Source organism: Parasteatoda tepidariorum, chromosome 8, assembly GCF_043381705.1.
Source record: "Parasteatoda tepidariorum isolate YZ-2023 chromosome 8, CAS_Ptep_4.0, whole genome shotgun sequence".
Classification (NCBI taxonomy): Eukaryota; Metazoa; Arthropoda; class Arachnida; order Araneae; family Theridiidae; genus Parasteatoda; species Parasteatoda tepidariorum.
In genome coordinates, this window is record NC_092211.1 from 65669273 (window position 1) to 65694784 (window position 25512).

General features: G+C 30.9%; 1 protein-coding gene across 1 annotated transcript in view; it reads left to right on the top strand.

Moving 5' to 3' along the window:
* Window positions 1-24744, top strand: part of LOC107439557 (low density lipoprotein receptor adapter protein 1) — a 51352-nt gene extending 26608 nt beyond the window's left edge. Inside the window, exon 2 of the mRNA XM_016052233.3 lies at window positions 21319-24744. Coding sequence (XP_015907719.1) covers window positions 21319-21854 — 536 coding nt within the window. The 3' untranslated portion in view covers window positions 21855-24744. The remainder of the gene's footprint in view (window positions 1-21318) is intronic.
* Window positions 24745-25512: the final 768 nt, after the last annotated feature.

Here is a 25512-nt window from a genome sequence, read left to right on the forward strand (position 1 = left end):
TAAAGTTCAATGAAATTTATTGTTAAATTTTCACAAGCCGTTTCACCGCCATAAGCTGTTAGCAATGTTAAATTTTCACATTGCTAACAATGTTATGATTGTTTGCTGACCTTTATTTAACATTATGCTTCTAAAGATACAAGATAACTATACCAGATATTCAATGCGCTATTATTATATTCATCTCATCTTGAAATAATTAGTTGTACGTTCTTTTTTCACGTTTTTTTTTAATTATAAATTTTTAATCTGCATTTTTTTAAAAGTTCAATTAAATACAATGTTAAATTTCCATAAGACATTTGGTGGAACGCATTGCTAACAATGTTATAATTGTTTGCTGACCTTTATTTAGCATTACATGCTTTTAAACATTCTAGAAAACTATACCAAGATACGAGACACAATAACTGTAAAAATATGACACAAAAATTAAAAAAATGTGATCAAGAACACAAAAAAATAAATAAAATTATATAATCAGATGTTTTAACCAAATTTTATCCTGTCTAGATATCCATAATATAAATTTTAAATCCGGCTCATTTTCTGCAATTCAAGTACGTGTATTTTAGAGTTCTTTTCATCTTTGATAATAAACATTTTTTAATTAAGTTAGACGGTGAAAGAAAATAGAAAAAGGCGGATTTATCTAACTAGTTTTTTTAATTATTTTCTTGAAACTTGAGTGAAAAACACATTACAGAATTTTCCCTCATTATTTAATAGAAGTTGAGAGATAATAAAATCGATACGGTAAAATAAATTAAAATAAAAAAAATTAAAAAAAAAATTCTCCATTTTTTATAATGCAGAATATTGATTGCGGATATTACTTCGTTATCCGGTATATTTAATTCCAAGCTCATTAAATATTTTTTATTGACCTCGTATTTAATAATTTTTATTCTATACCTGAAATAAACACATTTTTAAAACTATTTATTCTAAAAGAAACATTTTAAATAGTTCATAAATTAACTATTGCTTGCAGGAAACCGGATAGTGAAATATTATTCCATTTAAAAAAAATATATTTTATAAAATTTTGACTTTTAAAAACAGTACTCGATTTTGTGGGGGGGGATATTAATTTCCTTATTATTTATTTGACTTGAATTTTATTTTGCTTTTATCTTAAGGGTTTAATTTATTATTATTGAGTTTTTAATAACCGTAATATTTTTTTCCAATTTACCTTTTAATGCATTATATGCATTACAGTTTTTTATTAATGTATTATGAAAAAGCACAACTTTTATTCATTAACAAAATAATTTCAAAAATACATAACTGGTATCATTTTAAAATTTTCAAACGCATATGTTACTGGCAATATTAAAATCCGATATACTATACAGAACATCTAGGCACTTTATTGAATGCCAAAACTGACTGGTGAAGTACTAGACATTATATAGAATTCCATCTATACTACATCTAGGCACTTTATTGAATGCCGAAACTGACTGGTGAAGTACTGGCCTAGACATTCTATAGAAAACCAAACTACAAACTGTTGAAATATGAAATACATAGAACATTTTATAAGAAGACAAATGATAAAGTGTAGAAGAATGAAGAACATCAGATATTCTACAGAATATCAAATAGCAAACTATCGATGTATGAAATACAAACATTAAAATTCCAAAGGACAAACTGTCGAAATATGAAATACATCAGACATTCTATCGATTACCAATTGAAAAACTATCGAAGCATGAAAGACATTGGGCATTCTATATAAAAACAAATGACAAAGTGTTCAAGAATGAAGCACAGACATTCATTTTGTATTCTATAGAATACCAAGGCATTATGTGTAGAAGTATGAAATACATAAGACATTATTTAGAATATCAAATGACAAATTGATGAAGTGGGAAATACGGACATTCTATCGAATACCAAATGATAAATCGTCGAAGCATGAAATAACCAAACAGTCCATTAAATGATTAGGCATTCTATAGAATGCCTGCGTTTCATAATATCAGTATTATACATAATCGGCTCCTGAAAGGTCATTATATTTTCAAATTATTATTTGTGTTTTTTACAAATAAACGTCTTTTAAATAACAGCCTTATGACCTTTTTACATACCTTGCCTTTACAGCAGTTACCATTCTATATTTTGCTTTATAGTAATACACACAATACCTGGGACAACTAGAATAACTCTCACGTTTCATACGTTGTCTAAATATATCAAGGATCCTATATGCTTGGTCAACGTTTCATACATTGTCTGTCGCGTATACAGGAGAAAATAGAGAGGTTAGAGAAGATGGTTATTTGAAATGCCTTAGATTTTATATAGGCAATTAAACAACTTTTGGTGTCATGAACGCACAATTTCCTCAATAGTAATTCGATTTTTTTTCTCGCTCAAATATTAAATTGAGACCCGAAAGGTGTTTACTTTTGGTCTTAATTTTTGGCACGGATATACTAAAACTACAAAAAGGGTGGATTTTTACAAATCACCCAGAATAATACAATATATTACATAGAGATATAAAACTTATTATTTATATTCTTAACTATAGAATATCATACACTAAGACTGTATTGTTTATAATAAAAAATTCAGAAATGATTTTGAAATTTGCGAATGAACTTATATAAATTTCTATTCATTCAGAAGATGTTTAAGAAAAAACATTATATTTACGAGGTGAAAAAATATACTCTATAATGGTAAGTATGTTTATTACGTAGGAAAATAAGTATTCATGAAATACATTTTTAAAATCTACTATGAACTTAGCTTTCCTTTACCTAAACAATCTTCGTAAAATTCTTGAAACACATTTAAGAATATTGAGAGTTAAAAACAAAACGGAAATTTTCTCGAAATAAAATCATCCAGATTCTTCCCAAACAGAATTTAAAAAGAAAATAAAAACTTCATCCGCAGAAAGAGCATTACGCGTTCTCCATTAAAGCTTGGGTCGACCATCATTGATTTCATGCTTGGAATAACTTTTTTAACCGAGTTTTTAGGAATAGATGTTGAAATTGTTATTGTATTAATTTTATTTAAGCATTCGTCATTAAAACATACTATTTAAAAAAAGAATTTTTCTGTGGTTTCAAAAGGAAAAAAATGCACTTTGTAGTATGTTATTTTCAGAGTTCTAATTAGTTTCCTCAGCGATTGAAATCAATGCAGTGCAAATTTCATACTATTAAAACAAATGAAGAAAATATTAAAACACAAATGGGTAAGGAAAACTTTACGAAATAATAAACTTTTCATAAGAAGCTATCCATCACTTTTTCCTATTAATTACTTTAATGGAGAGTATTTTAATTAAAACTGGAAATAATAATAATAAAACGATTATTTTTATTTACACAAAATTGTTTGTATACCCCACTTAAAATGTTAAACACAAACAAAGAAAATATTAAAACAAACTAGTAATGAAAATTTTACGATAAAATAAGCTTTTCATAAGAACCTATCGCTTTTTCCAATTAACTTTCTTAAAGGAGGGGATTTTAATTAAAATAATAATCAATTATTTTTATTTATATAAAATTGTTTTATTACCCCACTTAAAATGAAATAAAAGACCCATCTTATTTTTCATATGCAGCTAAAATTTGTTTTATTGATTAAATTACTCTAGGAAATATTTTCTTTCTGAAGCATGAGATTTTTTTCAAACAAAACTTAAATAACGCTTCTCTGTTTTCTAATCTGCCTCTCCCTAGAAGTTTTTCTCTCCCTAGAAGTTTCTCCCTATTATTAGTTTCTCCCTAGAAGCCACAGTTTTGATGCAATTTATATAATCAGAACCAGAATTTTTTAAATTTAATCAAATGATTAATAAGTGTCCCTACTTCTCTGGAACGTAGGGAAGAAAGAATGCGATAATACATTTCCGTTTATGACGCGATACGTTAAATTTATATGCTTCTTTGGTTTTAGCGTTGTTTTCAAAGGAGCAAACAAGTTTATATGTTTATGAATATAAATCTATAAACTTTATAGAGTTGCACATTCAGACAAAGCAAAATAACAAGCAATATTTGTAATGCTTGTTATTTTGCTTTTTAATATTAAAAGAAACTTTGATAAAAATCTGAGAGTATTCTCCAGAATCTAGAATAGTATTCTCTAAACAGTATTCTCTAGAAATCTGACATTTAATGTTCCTTCAAACATAAGAGAGTTCTATTTAAAATTTTGATAAAATTGCTGCTCGCTTTTGGGAAAATTGCGGCTCGCTTTGCGGAAACTTTGATAAAAATCTGACAGTATTCTCCAGAATCTAGAATAGTATTCTCTAAACAGTATTCTCTAGAAATCTGATATTTAATGTTCCTTCAAACATAAAAGAGTCATATATAAAAGTTTGATAAAATTGTGGCTCGCTTTGCGGAAACTTAGCTAAAAATCTGACAGTATTCTCCAGAATCTAGAACAGTATTCTCTAAAAATCTGATATTTAATATTCCTTCAAACATAAAAGAGTCCTATATAAAATTTTGATAAAATTGCGGCTCGCCAATTGACTGGGGTTTTTAATTTCGGCCCCCGGCCACATGCAAGTTGGAAACCCCTGCTCTAAACTATCACTGTTGAATTAATAATAATTCAACAGCAAAAATTAAAAGCAGTGCTTATGCTTTTTTAAATCATCACAAATAAATTAAAAATAGCTTACATTATACAACGTTTAATACATTTTTATACATAAACCATAAATCTACTGAAACAATAGCAACAAAGAAGCAAAAAGTTCGGACAATAGTAACCCTGTGGGATGTAAAAAAAAGAACAACAAATCTCTAAATCAAACGCAGCTGAAACAGTTACAAGAAAAACCAAATAATTCTGGATACCAATACCGAATTTGAATTTCAAATAGTTTCTGAATAGTAGACAAATAAATGCTGCATTCATTTTTGAGGATCTCGTGTGTGCAACTGACCCCATTGCTTAAGTTCCAGTGACTAATATAATAGTCGCAGCTGAAGCACAAGTTCCGCCAGAATTGAGAAAGTTCTATACAAAGGCTATTTTTACGCTTGGTGACACTCTCTTCCGCTGCTAAGTTGAATAAACGAAATAAACTGATATGGTTCGCTAACGTATCATATCGGAGTTAAGAAAATAATGGAATTTAATTACGGTTACGTTAGCGCCAAGTCCGGGACATCACATGATTTAATTTAACTTTTGCGTTTTTTTCAAGAAAATAAATTACCTCAATTTTTTTTTAGTCAGGAGCACATGAGTTGTATTAAGGTTACAAAAAGCAGTCCAAATTATTATAATTATTTTCTTCAAATATTGCTTTTTTTTTTAGGCAAGAACAAGAATTTATTTTCTAAACTTGTTTTAGTAACTTTTATCTGCCAAATGTTCAGAACTATTTTGTGTACTATATTGTGCTATATGTACTGATTAGTAAGACGCGTTGTTGGCTGGATTGAAGCTATAATTCCAAGAGGCATTGTTTTAATGTAATTTTAGTCACACAGTGCTTTTTTAAAAAATTTTCTACAAACATTTTAGAGAAAGAAAAATTCTCCATCATTTATTTTAATTTTCTGGAACAGAACTAGATATGTTTAACAAACCTTATTTTCGAACATTATAGATACAATTGGAAATTTTGTCCAAACTTTATATTTGATTAAACATTTTAATAAAATTCTGGTTTTGTTACACAGACATTCTCTAATTTGGTGCTGATGCATGAACCAGTACCAATCAAATACTAATACATGAACCATTCAGTTGTAATTCATTAACTCTAAAAATATTACTTCCTTACAAATTTCATTGTGGATGTTTATTTATTAAAATTTTTTACCCGCGAAAAACAAACTCAAAGTCGCGCATTTATTCTAAAATTAGTGCAACGACTTTATTTCATAAATATGATGTAAAGAGACAATATGATTTTCAAAAGTACTTACATTATGTTGAAACAGCTGTCCTGTCCTCTTTTTTTTAGGCTAGTTCATCAATTAATTGTTCACTTTAAAAATGACTTTTTAAAAAAAACGCTGTTATAGATCAAATATTTCGATCCTTGCACTCTCTCAAACATGTATTTTTTATTGCAAATATATATTTTTCATTTTTACTTTATTTGAAATATAAACACCACCCGCAATCAATAATCGATTAGTTGTGCTAACGGTTCGAGCTGTCTATTTCTATTATGGTTCAATGCCTGTCAACAGGCTGAAAATACATGATAATACTCAAGTAACCGGCCGATAAAAAAACCCCTCTGCGAAGTCAGAATTGTGTCCGGTACCCGTATCGTTCATCAGCATACATTCTTTGAACTGTCCGTCATCTTTTAAAATCATATTATACTACGTCATGTAGCATTTGGTTTATTTATTGCTTGTTACACACGCACGCATGTGTGTTCAGTTACATAAGTACGGTTTATATGTCTTTATCAAGTAGAAGAACAAATTGTAAAATTCAGAGAAAGACAGCTCAAAGATACATATTGGTGGGATTCGAACCTGCCACCTCCACAGCATCGGTGGGCGATACCATTAGACCAGGGAGACCCCATATGAATTTGAAATGCTAAGTATGAGTTCAACTCTCATCTTAACTTTGATGGGACAACTGTTTTATGTAATTTCAGTGATCTTTTAATATAAATGATGGTTTTATATAATTTCTTATGAAACTGCTCTGCTAAAATCTGTAAAGGTCATTACCGAGTCACTCACGTTCATTTAACCGAGTCACTAGTTCATTACCGAGTCACTCACATTCACTCACGCATTTTAACTTAAATGTAACACAGTACACACAATGACAGATAAGTCATAGGTTCGTATCTTGAAAGCATCAGAGAAACTTAGCATGTAACAGACAAACCTGAATCGAGCTTGCCGATATCAAGGGTACAAACATGAAGATTTAGGAATGACGCTTTTTTCGAAGAGTCTGGGCTAATGAAGTTTTTCCATGATCACGAGATCTCTACAGGGGATATTTAAAATTTATGATTCGCGCACCAAAATCGATTTTAAAATATCAATGCTCACAGGCGAATAGTGGGTAAACACTTACAGCAAAACTAACGAAAACTCTTGTCTACCTTATGGTATCGACCTTTTATTAATTACTCAGGAGCAATGTTCCAGGGTGGGTCAGTGAGTAGGTCACTTTATTTACGTCACTCTGGGGCTGCACAATGGGCTGTCGGTAACGGCCTTTGAAATTTCCCTGGGGATGATCCGAAAATATGCCACCACAAATTTTGTGGGGCCAATTCCTCAATTTAGACATAGATCTCTAAGGGGTAGAAATTTTCTCCAGATTCCTGTACACATGGTACTGCTCAGCGACCGAGCACTGGATTTGCGACTCCACAAATTTTACGAGCACATATATCGCATGTACTCGATGGGTTTTAGTGAACTCGAGAGTCGAACATCAGCTCCTTTGAACCGGATTTCGATTCTCTAACCACTGGGCTACCACCAGGAGGTAAGCTCAGAAGGTAACTGGGTATTTTCTATACTTAGGCTGTTGTTGTTGTTAATTTACGTCGTCTGCGTTACGTCATTTGCGTACTATTTTTCTTTCTGGCACGGTCTTACAACCTAATTTATATCAAGGATACATGTACAAAATTTTAAATTTATTTTGATTGGAATGCCATGATTCGTCTGTTTTCATTATTTTTTTGCCTTTTTATCTTTTAATATTTTGTAAAAATAAGTAGTTGCTGTTGCTGTAGTTCATTTACGTCGCACTAGAGCTGCACAATGGGCTATTGGCGACGGTCTGGGAAACATCCCGGAGGATGATCCGAAGACATGCCATCACAATTTTGATCCTCTGCGGAGGGGATGGCACCCCCGCTTCGGTAGCCCGACGACCTGCGCGCGAAGTCGAGCACTTTACGGTAGCACAGTTTAACGAGGACCAATACAGCCCACCCTCGGTCCCTACGCAGACTGATCCTTTTGGGTCACCCACCCGTACTCTGACCGCAGCCAGTGATGCTTGACTTCGGTGATCTGATGAGAACCGTGTCTTAACGATCAGTCCACTGCGGGACCTATACTTAGGCAGTAGGTACTGTCGTACGAGTTCAAGTTCGATTCCCTTTCTTCAGTCAGCTACATGTAGCATTTACTGTCATTTGCGTACTATTTTTCTTTCTGGCACGGTCTTACAACCTAATTTATATCAAGGATACATGTACAAAATTTTAAATTTATTTTGATTGAAATGCCATGATCCGTCTGTTTTCATTATTTTTTTGCCTTTTTATCTTTTAAAATTTCGTAAAAATAAGTAGTTGTTGTTGCTGTAGTTCATTTACGTCGCACTAGAGCTGCACAATGGGCTACTGGCGACGGTCTGGGAAGCATCCCTGAAGATGATCCGAAGGCATGCCATAACAATTTTGATCCTCAGAAGAGGGGATGGCACCCCCGCTTCGGTAGTCAGACGACCTACACGCGAAGTCGGGCACTTTACTGTAGAACAGTTTAACGAGGATCCATAACGCACACCCTCGGTCCCTACGCAGACTGATCCAAGTGGGTCACCCACCCGCACACTAACCGCAGCCAGTGATGCTTGACTTCGGTGGTCTGCTGAGAACCGTGTCTTAACGATCAGTCCACTGCGGGACATAAAAATAAGTTGGATAGTTATTCAGTGACTGCTTTCTAAATGAAAAAAAATAATAATAATGAAAATGGTAATAAATTTTGATGCCAAAAATGTGGGCTATTGATCAAGTTAAATTTTATAAATAGATCTATATTTTGATACATAATAATGGGTTTAAAAGATCTTAACCGTGATTTAGTTTCATTTTATTCGTATTTATAGATTCAAAGTATTCATGTGCTAAGCCTACACAATCATTTACTCCGTCTTCTTCTACCATAATTAATTATTTCTCTCCCCCTTTTTTCAAATAAAAGAATTTTTTTCCCTTGCATTAACAATAGCCTTTAACAATATTAATACCAAATCGTAAAATCAGCAATCATAAAAATAGCTAATATTCCTGATAATAATCAAAACAACTCGCAAGTTTTTTTTTCTTCTCTTCCTCGCCCACGATCGTCTGCCCATTGACCCAGTGACCATAACCATTACGCCCATGAGCGGTCAATTCTCAAGTGAATTGATGTAGGTCAAGGAGTGAAGCTCTCTCACGGGTTTGTGATCAAGTGGCGGTCAATTTTCTTAGAAAGTGGTGAGTTCAATGAGTATACGTTGGTTTTGAGTTATAATTAGAGCGATGATGGATTACAATTATAGACTGAGCTTTCTTTGTAATTTTAAAGAATTTATTTATTTTATGTAACGAATAATAAAAAATAAGCTTATTGTTAAAAAGCATCACTTATTTGTATCTCAATGAGTAGTTTCGTTGATGAATATAAACGGAAATATTCTTCTTAAACCGGCATCGGCGGCATTTTTTATATTGTATCATTGATGTTCAAGTTTTAGAGATACCCAGTAGAGTATAGCAGGGGGGTAAAAATGGTAATCACCTAGGGGAGGGGGGGGCTAAGACTAAGTACCCCAAAACTTTAAATTTATTACTCTTCTTTTAATATATATTATATTTTTCAACTGATAAATATTTTATTCTGTTTGAAAATATTGTATAAAGAATAATAATATTAAATTCAAATAAATTTGATTAATTAAGATTCAGGGCATTTGAATATCAAAGAAAAAAAAATCAACGTGTAAAAGTGTGCTTTACAATTAAAAAATTAAAACAATTTATTATATTGATGAAAACGTTACGTTCGAAAGTATGGATTTAGATTTCTATCAAAACATATTATATTTCTTTTTGATGCTTTTTTTATTATTTAAATAGGTTTTTTCCACACTTCAGTGATTAAACTTGTTTTAGGAGCATCTAATCGTAAAGTTCACTCCAAGAGCAATTTTCCATTCCATAGGCGTTTAACGACCTGCTTTCCTGTTTGACATTTTCTTAAATAAATAAAAATTGATTTCTGACTATTTTCTGTCCAAGTGACAAATTTAAGAAAAAAAACTTGCATTATAATTGCGAACAACTACATCCAAGAAAAAAATCTCCAAAAAAAAAGTCGTTAAAGATCGCTGGATTGTAAATTAGCTACCCGGGCAAACACGCATCTTTCCACGTCACTGATGGAAGTTCAGATAATGTATGTTGGCCTAAAAAAACCAAAGTTGTCATGTCCTGCTTAAGACTCGTAATGGTTTCACTAATATGTTTGGTTCAGAAAAACTTATGATTTCGTTAACGCATTTGGCTTAAGTCATGGGGTTTAGCCAAAAAGTTTTACTTGTAAAACACAGTCGTTCCGTTATCATAGTTGACTTAATTATTTTAAAAGTTTCCCTTTTTTATAATAGACTTTAAGCCTAACATGGCCGAAAAACGTGTATCACAAATTTTTAATTATTATTCCACTAAACAACAGTTTTTGCTTCATAAACAAAGTTCATACTTTTAAATCTTAAATAAGCTTCGTTTTAAAGTTAGTGATACGAATTTTATTTTTAAAATGTTTCAAATTTATATTACATGCAAATGAAATAAACTTTAAAAAACGGACGATATTTATTATATTAAACAAAGCATCCAAAAAGCACTAATTCCGTAAGCTCAAAGCTTAAATGAAATCATTTGTGTTTCTGACATCTTGTGCCGTATATATGACGCAAGATGAATGCTGTTACAGCCATAAAATGTCACATTTTGTTACAAATTGCATGACTTCTCAACTTTCAACATATTCCCAGGATGCATTGCGTGCCTAATATCATTCCATCAAGTTCTTCTGGCGAAAGATATTTGCATTTCTTTAGCATGAAAAGACCTGTTTGCATGTCTTTTTAACCTGATGGATCATTTTTAATGAATAAAGAAACGGAGGAACAACAAAAACAGCTTTAATGACATTATTTGTGCAAAATTTCCCTGATTATTGTGACAGTTATTAATGATGCTTACACGAAAAAGAGATGTTATCTAATTAGTATAATAAATAGCTTGTCTCTTAAATGAAAATGTGTCTTTTAAAATGCTGACGAATTTAATGCAAGTTTTAACCAGGGCTGTGGAGCTGGAGTTGAAGACAATTTTGCTGGAGTCGAAACATTTTATCTTATAAAAATAATCTTATGGTAATTTAGACAAATATGTATCTTATCCTAATCTTATAAAACTTTAATCTTATGAAACTTTGGACAAATATTTGTCTTATCTTATGAATCTTTAATCTTATGAAACTTTAGACAAATATTTATCTTATCTTAATCTTGTGAATCTTTAATCTTATGAAACTTTTGACAAGTATTTATAATTATGTGAATAAAAATATTACTGTATAAATATTGGGACAATTATTTAAATTATAAATTATCACAAAATTATTTTATTACGTTCGAAACTTCTGAGCCGATTGTGGATGAAACTATTTAAAAAAATATCACAGAGGTGCAATTTCTTAATTTTCTGTTGCATGAGATTTTTGAACTGATCTTAGATTCACTGATTTCAATTTACTCAATTAAATTCACTGATTAAGCAAATTTCTACAAGCAACAGTTTTGAATCAGTTTAATAGCATATTCCTAATTAGTATTTTTTTTTTTAAATTCACTGGAATGAATACAAAGAGTCTCCATTTTTCTGCTACGTAGGGAGTGGTAGAAAAAAAGACAATAATACATTTTGTTTTTCATGCGTTACGCTAAGTTCAAACGTTTTCTGGTTTTTAATTTATAGTATCTGTTTATTTTCAAATATAAATCTTTTCGTATATAAATCTGTGTTGTTCGTATGTAAATCTGTTTATTTTCAAATGAGCAGACAAGTGTATTTGTATGTATATGTACTTGTTAATTCAAACAAAAAAAAACTAAACTAAAATTAACATTTTGAAAAAAAAAAAATGATTTCGGAGCAAAACTAATTTCACATTTGAAATCCCCAGATCCGATTTAGATAAGATTAACTATTTATATAAATACAACAAAAAAATTTGTTCCTCAATGTAATAATTTTATTTTATTTTTATAACCGTCATTGAATAGCAGACCCCATTTTATGGGTTTACGACTACTGATGTTCAACTCCGTAGCATTGTAATTTTGAACTCAATCCAGAAGACAAGAGAACTCCTGGATCGGGTATTGGGAGATATTTGTCTTCGTGGGGGGCTTTTTGATAGAGCTAACCCGCATTTGCGTTACATGGAGAGGAAGACCACGAGAATCTCCCACGGTTAGCCTAATGGCAAGAGACTCTAACCTACGATCCGTCTGCCACTGAAGATATTTCACATCAGCACTGTGGTCGGTGCAAGCCGGGTCCGGAATTCGTATCGACTGGGATTCCAACCCGGTTCGAATAGCGTTCGCCTCGTTGGAAGGCGAACACTATATCCCCAGAGCCATCGCGGGTCTGGCAACTGAACAACTGAAACAACTGGGAAAAAAAACAACATTAATATCAAATGAATTAGAAACGAATTACTTTTCGAATTATTGATTCTTAAACGATTGTAGGCAAGAATATTTTTACGTCTTGCCAGAGATTAAACATTCCCTCATACAATTTCCATGCACTTACTTAGGTATAAATTATTCATGGCGAAAAAGATTACTTTTCGGAGAAACAATTATTCAAGAATTACAAATGTCGGTTTTTATAACACAACTTCATTGCGACGCACACACGCACGAAACATAGAGAGCTAAGCTACATGACACATAAAAACAAACATGTACCAATCACGTGACTTTGTGCTGCCATCTATATTCATTTCGAGATTATTAAAATTATTCTAAATTAAATTCATTAATCTTAGAGTGGAAATTAAAAAACGTATTGAATAAATAATCCCAAGAAACTGAAGCACATTACTTGATTAAGAAAACTTCATTCGTTTCAAAAATATACAGATTGGAAATAAATGTCGACATGTTTCAAGCACTCAAAAATAGGCGCTCGTTTTCAAGAGTTGCCAGACGCGAATTGAGAAGAAATAGAAGTTTTTTGATATAAATAACGTCAAACGACCTGCGCGAAAAGTCGAGCACTTCACGGTAGAACAGTTTAACGAAGACCAATACCGCACACCCTCGGCCCCATCGCAGGCTGATCAAAGTGGTCACCCACCCGCTTACTGACCGCAGCCAGTGATGCTTGACTTCGGTGTTCTACTGGAAACCGTGTTTTTACGATCAGTCCACTATTTAACAGAATAAAAAAATAAACATTAAAAAAAATCGAACAATAAAAACGTATCTGCATTTGAAAAAATATCTCCTGTGGAAAATCCGGAAGAATTAACAGCTTTACTTTTATTGTATAAAATACTCGTTTGAATGTATTTTTATTAATCAAATATGCAGTAACAAAAAAAATACAGGAACAGTAATATGTTTTTATTTGTTATTTCCTTTCTAATGTTTCATGAAAATAAACTTGTTCCCCTTTTGGTTCGGAAAAACAAACGAAAATAACTTTTTCATTAAACTGAGTTTCATCATTCATAATTACGTGAGTAACTTCAGGGGAATTTCTAATTAAGAATTGTGGGTTAATCTTCATCGTTCACGTACGTATGCTTAATGAAATTATTATTCGTTGTTTTGGGTTTCCTTCTGCATAAATAATTCATATCCCGGGAGTGTTTCCTTTCCCTGAAGCTTTAATATATTATTTTAACAGCCAATTTTCCGTCCTGATTTAAGATCCAAATCAGAAATTAGAGTTTTACTATTTCCTGGACATTTTCTGGGAAATAAAATCCGTTACGTAATGTGTTGTATTTGTTCTGCATCATCTGAGAGTTTATTTTAGCAATTAACAATCATCTGTGCATTGTAGTACTGTGAAAAACGAAAAACAGCTACAGCTTTCTGTATACATGGGTGTCTTTATATATCTATATTATTAGTTATTAAAATATACTTTTTAAATTTTATTTCTTTATATTTTTATATATATTATTTCTACATGTTTTTAGAAGCCTTGTCCAAAGATCATGTCAAAAGCATACGCATTAAGTATATTAATCACACAGAGCATGCAAATTAATTATGAAAATGAAGAAGATAGATTCAAATTACATTATCCACATTATCATTGTTTGAAAAGACTAGCTTTTCGACCCAAATTTTTATGGGTTTACGACTACTAATGTTCAACTCCGTAGCCTTGTAATTTTGAATCCAATCCAGAAGACATGGGAACTCCTAGATCGAGCATTGAGAGAAATTTGCCTTCGTGAGGGAGCTAACCCGCATTTGCGTTATATGGAGAGGAAGACCGCGAGAACCTCCCACGGTTAGCCTGACGGCAAGGAGACTTTTTTTCTTCTTTCCTCCAGACGTGGACACGTACCTAGGTTTGCAAAAACCCTTACCCGTATAGTCCCCGTCTGGCTACCAGTCCAGCTCGCCACAACCTGGCGAGCTAGCCTGATCAGTGGGAATTTATTTAAAAAATTTGCATATTACATAATACATATAAAAATTTTTACAATGAAAAACAATATTGAAAGTCTTGCAGTTGACAATGAAGTGCAACACATTTGCTTCAGAAAAAACAATTACTGAAATAATAAAGGAAGAAAAAAGAACATGAACAATAAAAAAGATGAATTTTGTTATATACATAAAAATTTAAAAAAGAGAAATAAAAAGAAAAAAGAAAGGGTACATAAATATAATGTATCATGTTAGACAAAAAAATATTTTAAATATATGAATATATTTTTATTAAGACAATTTTTTTTTTGTAGGCAGACCATAATCTTAATGAGGTTAACATTAAAATTTTACTATTTTATCATTAATGGATAAAAAATGCATTGTGTTTTTAAGTTTAGTTAGACGGCAAGGGGACTCTAACCCATGATCCGCCTACCACTGAAGATATTTCACGTCAGCACTGTGGTCGGTGCAAGCCGGATGCGGAATTCGTGTCGACCAGCCATCGCCGGGATCGAGCAAGGTTCACCTCATTGCAAGGCGAACGCTCTGTAAAAACTTGTTCTAATGGCACTGTACAAGCCAAGCTCGCCAGCCTTTCGCGTTTAGCGAATTAAGTTAGGAAAGTGCGCCTTTCGTTTAACAGAAGAGAGCAGCAAGGTTACTTTTATCCAATCCCTATATATTTGCCGTTGAAATTATAAATGCAGCGCTGCCAACTTGCTCCAGATTGCGGAGAAGTATGGATGATCGCGAAATTAATGTTTCAGTGTAAGACTCTTGCTTCAGTAAATTCGATTTATAGGGCTTTCACCTATCATTACGTTAAAATAATTCAAAAGCTTGTATGAAACACCACTTTGTTGCAGTCATTTCGTTTTGATCATTTTAAAACTTGGCAAAATTAATTGAAAATCTGCAAACTTTTTGTCATAGTTTTCTACGGTTTTTTTTCTTCTCTTCAATGTTTTGCAGAATCCGGAGCAGAATGCATTTCTGCAAGTGTACGAAAACAACGGTAAATTAAGGATAACCACAATTTGAATGTATAAAACCTCGCAAATTATATTCGGTAATCTTAGGACGTCATATAACATTCCAATGAACAATGCAATAAAGTAGAAGAAACCTTAAAACCATTTTGATTGATTCGTAAAACTTGGTGTTTTTTTTTAATAATTGCCTTTCAACTCATCCCGGTTTTCTCCGACAATCAAAATGGTTTAGATGTTTTCAGTCTTGCCTTCCTCAGTAGTGATCGGTTACCGTTTTTGTATTTTCAAAGCTATTCTTAATGTGCAAGTTTTTTAAAAGTGACAATATTATAGGGTTGGTCATTACGGAAGCTAGTTAGTATTATGGCCAATTTATCTGAATAAATTTTTGTGCTTCATTTGGAGAACCCCCGCCAAAAAATTACTTATTTTACGAAATTATTAACATTTTGTGAAAATGCTTCGTCCACTGGCAAAGTGAGCACAAAACGATCCGAACTTTTTTAAATTTTTTAGCAAAAACTTTCAAGAGAATTGTGGAATCATTCTTTTTAAGGCTGGCAATTTTTTTTTGTTANAATCTTTTTTTAATATAACAATTAATGTCCGATGGCCCATTGACTTGAAAAAATATTCTATACATATGAAATTGACTGTGGGTGGGGCTACCCGACTCTCCCCTACGTAAATTACATTCGGTTATTCTAGGACATCATATAACATTCAAATGAACAATGCAATAAAGTAGAAGAACCCTTAAAACCATTTTGACTGATTCGTAAAACTTGGTGGTTTTTTTAATAATTGCCTTTCAACCCATCTCGGTTTTCTCCGACAATCAAACTGGTTTAGATGTTTTCAGTCTCGCCTTCCTCAGTAGTAATCGGTTACATTGATGTACCATTTTTGCATTTTCAAAGCTATTCTTAATATGCAAGTTTTTTAAAAGTGGCAAGTGGTTGGTCATCACGGAGGCTAGTTAGCATTATGGCCAATTTATCTGAACAAATTTTTGTGCTACATTTGGAGAACCCCCACCAAAAAATTATTTATTTTAAGAAATTATTAGCATTTTGTGAAAATGCATCGTCCACTGGCAAACTAAGCACAAAACAATCCGAACTTTTTTAATTTTTTAGCAAAAACTTTCATGAGAATTGTGGAATCACTCTTTTTAAGTCTAGCAATTTTTTTTTGGTTAACTAAGTACTTTTTTTTTCTTTACAAACTCTTCGATTACTTTACCTACTGGAGCATTTTGTAATTTTTCTGGTTCAGATCTTTCTTCTTCCTGTTTATATCGAGATGCTCGTTTGAAGCGGGAACTACGGTTGTGATTAAAGAGAACTACGCGAATTATATGAACATGCTTAGAATGTTTTAACTCATTTACGGAACCACACTGATGGTTTTGTAAATTTTTAGGACGGATTACTGTGTAAATTTATGAAGTTTATACTTTACTCATCCGTGTGTTGAAATAAAAATATCAAAAAATTAGAAATGTGTTTAAAAATAGAAATAATTTCTTGAATCGTTTTAGAACAGAATTTATGAAGCTTATATTTTGCTCATCCATGAATTGAAATAAAAATATCAAAAAAGCGAAAGGTAAAAGCATTTGAAAAATAGAATTAATTTTTAGTTTCAATTTTATTATTAGTTTTAATTTTATAACTTTTGGTACTGATTCTTGAATAAATTTATGAAGTTTATTTATGAATTGAAATAAAGTCATAAAAAGATAGAAATGTAAAATTAATCAACAAATATTAGTTACAATATTCATTTTTAGTTCCTATTTTGAAAATTATAGAATCGATTCTTGTATAAATTAATGAAATATATCTTTTACTTGCACTGAAGAAAAACGTTTTTGTTTCATTTATACAAGTACTTCATCATACCTAATTAGGATGTGGGGATTTCAAATTTGAAATTAGTTTTGTCCGGAAAGCTCCAGATATTTTTTAATATGATATTTTTAGTTTAGTTCATGTTTTGTCTGAATCTACAAGTTTATATATAACGTATAGATTTATATACATATAAATAGAAATTATGAAAATAGAATAAATTATAAAAATAGAATAAATTATAAAAATAGAATAAATTATAAAAATAGAAATAAATTAAAAAATATATATACTTGTCTATTCCTTTGATAATAACACTTAAGGCAAAAGAATGACCTCAGCTTATCGCATCATACCACTCCCTACGTAGCAGAGAACGGGGGGCACTTATTATTCACTCGCGTGAATTTTAAAAAATTCTGTTTAGGAATATATTGTTGAATTGCATTAAAACTATATCTGCAGATTTGGAAGCAGCGTTGTAAAATGATCTAAAATCGATTCAAAAATCTAATGCAATAGAAAACGAAATATATTGTTCCCCTGTGTTGTCTATGAACTGCAATAAAAATATCAAAGAGAAAAGAGTTAGTGTGATAAGAAAGTTAATTTGCAAACATCAGTTTAGTTAGAGTTTTTAAAACATAAACAATAATAATATAAAATATAAATTATTTCGATAATGCACACTCAGGTAAAGAGCCAGAAACTTTATCTGACACCAAAATAAAATAGGGAATAACGGCTATAGTTAAAGAAGCATTGTATGCAATATTAATAATATTTAACGTACAAGGAGTTAAAAAACGGACCATTCTGAATAACTTTTGATATAATGATGGGATCTTCATTTTCTAGGACTCAATCTATATGGTTCGAGGATTTAATCTCAAAAATGCTTATTAATTAGAGCAGACGATATTTTAAGTTCCAAAATCAGACACAAAAACGTACTTTCTCCGAATAAGCATACCTTCTTTCGACAGATTCGGATTTCCGACTCGCAAATTATAGGAAGTAGCCGAATATGGTCCCAATAGTTTGAACAGGAGGGCTGTCGAAAGTTTAGACCCTTTAATGCTAACTTTATTTGCTGCTTATTTCGCTATATGTTGAGAACCCTTTAAACTAATTGAAAAACGTTTGCACACAATTTTATCCAAAAGTAATTACATGCAAAAAAGAACTTTTAGTGAACATTACTAATTTTTTATTATTTTGTTTAATAATAGTAGAAAAATGTTGCATTATAAGATGTAAAATTTTTTACATCATTTTTAAGTTAAGTAGAAAGCGTTAAAGTTAAGCTAAGTTTCTCCACATAAGTTAGAATGTTAATTAACATGAAGTTAATTAAATACAGCGCCGTATCGCACATCGAATTTGTTGAATTATAATTCTTTCTCGTCTACATCTCTATTTAACTTAGATTTATTATTTGTTTATGTATATTATTGTAATCGTGATATATTTTTGTTTTGTGTACTTGGTAACTTCGATTCATAATTAGTTTACGTATGTTTTAAGTATCTTAATGCCTGTCTTTGTGTCAAGGAAGAAATATATAGTGAAAGAATTGAAATTATCATTTATTCAAGAATCTTTGTGTAAGAATATAGAATGTGTCACTTAAGAAAATTGGTACTTGACTTTAGTCTATCACTTTATAAAATATTTCTCAAAAAGCGTAGTAGTTGGCAGCCCTGCATCTTTATAATCTTAAAAATTTACTATATTTGTATTATTCTGCTTCCGGCTCGTACGGACCACAGTGCTGACGTAAAATATCCACAGTGGTAGACAAATCATTGGTTAAGATTTTCTTGCCATCGGGCTAACCGGGTGAGGTTATCGTGATTTTTTTTCTCCATCTGAAGCAAATTCCTGGTTAGTTCTATCAAAAAGTCCTCCACGAAGGCTAGTGTGTGCCAGTGCTTGATCCAGGATTTTGCTTGTCTTCTGGATTCGATTCAAAATTACAAGGCTACGGTGATAGTCATAAACTCAGAATACTGTTCAACGCCGATTATAAAGTAAAATATGTCTGCTTAAATAATTTAAAAATATGATATTTTGTAATGTTCGCTTCATCCCCTTAAAATATAAAACAACTATATTTTAATTTTTCTAAAAAAAATCACGTCCGGGTCACCAATCTGGGGAGAGTAGTTATCGACAATGTCTACATTCATCTATGAAAAAGTAGCCCATCGTAGAATTGAGTTAACATGTCTTACATACTAGGAAATTGGAATTGTATTTTGGTAGTGGTAGATACACTACAGATTCATTGCCAGTCAATGGTTTAAAAATGACGATATTCCTTTGATTCGTGATAAACAAGAACTGGATTGAATAGAAGACTTTAAGTTGAAGGGCATTTGGTTAAAAACATAATCGCACATGTGATTCAACATTTTTGACGCGTGCATTTCTTATTTTTGTGTGTATATTTAGATAATTTATTTTATCCTCAATCTAAATTGTTTAAAAGTACATATTTCCTCTTACAAATTTTGTCTGATGAATTTAAACTCCCATGGCGCATTGTAAAACCTGATAAGTGTTTTCAATTTCCTTTTCAAACCTAATAATTCGAAATAGCCTTGACAATTATAATAGCCTCTTTGATCCCTTGAAAAGCGTGAAGACTAGTTGATGTCTGTTTTCTTTCCTTGATTTTAGTTCAATGTAATTTTTCAAAATAATATTTAAATGAAAGCTTGTAAAAATGCGCCAGGTAGGAAGTTTTGTTGCTGATTTTATTTCTGTTTGGGTTAAAAAATGTTTCGAATTTGCAAACAGTGACTTAACTTTCGCCATGATATTTTTTCTTTCGTCAATTTTCTCATAATATTCAGTCAAAATTTTAATTCGGGTTTGAAAAAAATATATTATTAAAATGTTACAGTGAAAAAAAATACCTAATAGAGTTAGCTATGAAAGTTTTGCATTTCATGAAAAAGTATCTGTATTATATTCATTTGTAAGTATATGCATTATACGAATATGATGATGATGATTCAGCATATGCATATGTTGAAGTGTATGTGCATTATATGCATATGAGAACAGAACTTTCACTCCCATATCTACCAATTTATACTGTCTATCAAAAAGGAAAATTTCAGTGGTAGCAACATATTTGTTTTAAATCTTGATTTTTAAAATTAATCGATACGAATTCCGCACCTGACTCGCATCGACTACAGTACTGACGCAAAATAACCACAGTGGTAAATAGATCATGGGTTCCCCTTGCCTTCAGGCTAGCCATGGGTGTTTTTCCTCTCCATATAACTGAAAGGCGAATTAGTTCCAGTTCCATCAAAAGATCCTCCACGAAGGCAAATTTCTCCCAATACTCGATCCAGGAGTTCCCTTGTTTTCTAGATTGAGTTTAAAATTGCAAGGCTACGGAGTTGAACATTGGTAGTCTGGTAGTCGTAAACTCAAAATTGGGTCGGCTGTTCAACGATAGTTATAAAATAAAATAATTCTTAACTAAACTTTGAATGTAATTACTATAAGATAGCTAGTTATTTTCTCCTATTAACAAAAAAAAATTCATTTCATTGTGGTAAGTGTATGCAGTGTTTCAATTTGTTTCTACCTTTTCATCCTAATTATTGACCTTTCCGTACATTAAAATAGAATTATTGACTACAAATATCCGAATATTTTCGTTTCATATTATAATTTTAATTTTTTGAGGTAAGTGTAAGATAGGCCGCAGTTATAAACCATGCAGGAAAGAGCACTTAAGTCTATGTACTACTTGACTGATTTAGAATATACTGAAAATATGTACAAGGTTATTTATCAAATTGCTAAAACACAATTTTTCTACTTTTTTCTTGGAGCTTCTCATTGTTTACAAATGAGACTTGTTCTTGTTCAAATTTGTAGATTTGCTACTAATTAGTCTTTTCAGGTGTTTTAAACAATATTTTAATGTATTCCTTTCTTTTTAGGGCAGAATGGAGATGTAGTTTTGCCACAGACATACATAGTCAAATATTTAGGAACCCGAGACGCAAGAGGCCTATGGGGCATAAAACACACACGCCATCCTGTGGACGAATTAGTGGCACAAGCCAGATCTTTGCAATGTGGCACCACCCTGCCTTACCTACGGCTTGAAGTGTCCGGTAAGGGCGTGTACCTATCCGCCATGCCACAAAACCAAAATCAGAATTTCACACCTGGTCTATACCCTATTGAATCCATTTCATATGGTGTCCAGGATCTTGTGTATACAAGGGTATTTGCCATGATAGTTGTAAGAGACGGGGGTAATATGCTGGACAAACATCCTTTTCTCTGTCACGCTTTTGTCTGTGACAGTCGACAGAATGCCAGATCATTAACTTTGACTTTAGCCAAAGCCTTTCAAGACTATAGTAGATCAGTCAAAGGCTTACCTTCCCCAAGGAAGTTTGCTATTGATCTTAGAAGTCAAGAAGAGATTCAAGCGGATCTGGAAATACCTCAAGAATCGCATGCATAATGAAGTGTGTTATTGATAATTATGGACCGATTCTCGCAACAGACGATCGATTTCGACAGTGAGAATGACGTCAGAGACAATTTACAGTTGATATTTCATCGCTTCAGAAGTAATAGAGCTGTTAAAGACATTTTTTTGTATCTTCGCGTCACTGTAAATAGGTCTTAAGATGAGTGAATTGGTGTGTTTCACGAGACGGAGCTTTGGAGCCCGCTAAATAATTTCCTCAACTTTTTAAGAAGTTAATCGTTTACCGGTTAACGATTTTTAATCGTTTAACCATTGATTTTTCGGTTGAACCAAGTGATAATTTTCATATAACGTCATTAATCTTTATTTAATAATAATTCGCTTACAATATTTTAGTAAATATTTCTTTCAGAAAATTAAAATTCATTAAAAAAGTTAATAATGAAATATATTTTACTTTTTTTGCAAACTTGTGGAATATTCCAACTGAATGTTCTATTTACCAACCAATCATATTCTCATTTTCTAATGTATATTTTACATAAACTTTTATTTGGATAATAAAGTTACAAAAAAATATTGTCGGTGCAGCGTTGGAAAACATTAAATATTAAAGTGAGAAGTTTGCTTTCAAAACATTTGAATTTAATACAAGATTTTTTTATTCGTAACAAAAAAAATAAGGAAAGAGCACCTCCACTCCTTTATTTCGTTAAAAACTGTTTAAACTTTTCGGTTTGTTTAAAAACGGCATCGTTAAAACAGTTTGGAGCGGGCTCCTAAAGCTCCATCTCAGGGAACTGGCCCAATACTTAAGAAAGATGTCTGAGAACGTTAGTTGCGAAAACAACACGCCAACCTGCCCATTTGCAAATAGAAGATTTGATCTTAGAAGGATGGAAACTTAAATTTATAACACACTATGAAAAAGGTATTAGATGGTTTGATATTAATTATCTCTATCTGTACACCATAAAATGTGGTTCAAATTAGAAAAACGTTAGGTAAAAACAACGTTTAAATTTCAACGTTATGTAAAACATTTGAATTCGATAATGTTTGATCTAAGTTAAGTTAAATCTGAAAAATCTGATTTACTTTTTCAATATTTAACAAAAAATTAGGTTAATGTATAGAAAACTTAACCTTCTGCAGTCAGAGTACTTCAATAAGCTGTTTGAAGTAATGCAAACACTAAATGATTTAAATTACATAGTTTACGATTTCTAATATTCAAAAAATAATGTGTGACAATGAAAGACAAAAATTCTCAATTTTGAAGCTAAATTTTAAATTTCTTCTTCTAAATTTAAGATTTGAGAATTTCGATTTTACTGTATAGGTATCAGCAGAATTCAAAAGGTTAAAACCGCTAGATTTCGATTTTTAATGTTTTTCATAAGTAAAATATGGAAATAATTCTATCCGAGATCGAAATAGTTATATTATAGAATTAGGAATCCCTAAGATTGTTTTACAGTTCTAATATTTTAATAACGTAAAAGTGTTTACATTTGTTTTTCTAATTGATTGAAACACTATTAAAAACTAACTAATCAGCAGTCTAAACTTCAAAATATATCTAAATTTCTTTAAAATCGAGACAACATATCAAAATTATAGTAACAGAGAATTAACCCCTTGACTTATCATTTTGAAACTCAAAACTGGGCGGAATTATTAATTTCTTGATATAGAAATGATCTTTGATAGCACTGTAAACAACTCGAAACGGAATGTTGAAAGTTGAAGACGTCTGAGACACGTCAATTATTGTTTTGACATAAGAAACAAATGACGTCTTTCAGACGTCTTCGTATTTCAAGGGGTTAATTCCTTAGTTATAATGGAAAATAAATAGTAAATTAAATTACATGAAATTTAATTGCTATCTAATAGTAATTTAATTTTAATTTAATGGTAAATTTAATATTATGTAACAGTAATTAAATTAGTGAAATAATATTTTAAAAAAATTAAACATCTGAAAAAATTAGGTCAATATAGAAAGCATAAAACCGCTAGCTTTCGATTTTTAAATGTTTTTAATAAATAAAATATGGAAATATCTATCAGAAATTGAAATAGCTATGTTATAGAATTATTAATCTCTAAGATTGTTTTACAGATTTAATATTTTAATAATAACGTAAAAGCGTTAACATTTTATTTGAAATTGATTGAAGCATTATTAAAAATTAACTAATCAGCAGTCTAAACTTTACAAAGTAATTATAATGTTTTTAATTTCCCCCCAAAAAATCTAGATAATACACCTAAATTGCATTAACAGAGAGTAATATCTTCCTTAGAATTAGGAAGAAATAGTAAAAAGATTGTCAGTTGAGTGCAAAAAACTAAAATCAATGTTTACCTCATACATAAGACTTTCATCATTTAATTTATTTAAAACATAATTGATTGAAACATTGTTTAAAATTAATTAATCACCAGTGTAAACTGTAAAAATAATTAGAATTTTTGAAAAAAATTTTTCGTTAAAATCTAGATAATATATCTAAATTATAGTAACAGATAGTTAATTATAAATAATAGTACGTAACAGAGAGTAATTTTTGTTAGAATGGAGAAGAAACAGTGAATTAAAAAGACTGTGAGTTGAGGGCAAAAAACTAAAGTTTTTTTTATTTTTTTTTATCTCATACATAATTTTTCATCGCTTACTCAGCTTCGGGCTTTTCGTACATTTTTTTTACTTAACCCTTTTGAATATAAGTAGGCCCAATCGTTAAAGTGTACCATCATACCAACATAACGCAGCCTGGAATGCTGTAATATGATGGTATCTGAGCATTTGTAATTTCCTTTTGATTTTATTATTTTAAAAAAGGGAAAGATTGTGATATTCAATTGTAAATAAAGTATTTTTTAAAAAAATAAAAGACTTCCAATTTTTCAATGTGTTTTTACTGTCGCTACATTAACAGCATTATCGTTATTTATTTTTTAAATTACTTATAGGTTTTCACAAACACTAATTGAAAAGTTTAGTGCAATAGTAAAACCTGAATAATTGTAAAGATTAGAATAATAGTGTAAAAATTATATTTTTGAAGAAAAAAAATGTCAATTTTGAACGAAGTGACACTTTTGGAGAGAATTCAGATCAGGGTTGGATTAAGATATGGTACGGCATGGGATTGATTTGCAACATGGTGCCTTACATATATCTAATTAGCCAAAATGATTCTATATTCAGAAATATCGAAACTTTTTAAGAAACTGAATTCAAGTTGCGTTTGTTTCAAAGAAATTCAAAAAGAAAAAGCTTTATTAATTTTGTCAAAACTAATTACATTAAATATTAAAATACAATTAAATATTTATGTAAGCTAAAATGTCAGGTATCAAGTTGTTATTGTTAAGTAGTAGTCAGACTTATCTAAAATACCAATTTAAAAAATCGAATACGGCAAATTAGAATTTTTTGATTTTATTAAATTTTTGCCGGCCGAAAACACTAAGAAATTTTAAATACTTTCTAGAGGATTAAAGAAAATTAATCACAAAGCTCAAGCACTTGTGACTTGAAGCAAAAGCAAATAATACTTGAAATTAGGGAGTTGGGTGAGGTGTTATGTAAGTAAATAACATGACCGAATATTCATTTTTTATTGTCTTAATTTTTTTAGTTTTACACTCAAAATACATAATACATTTACAATTA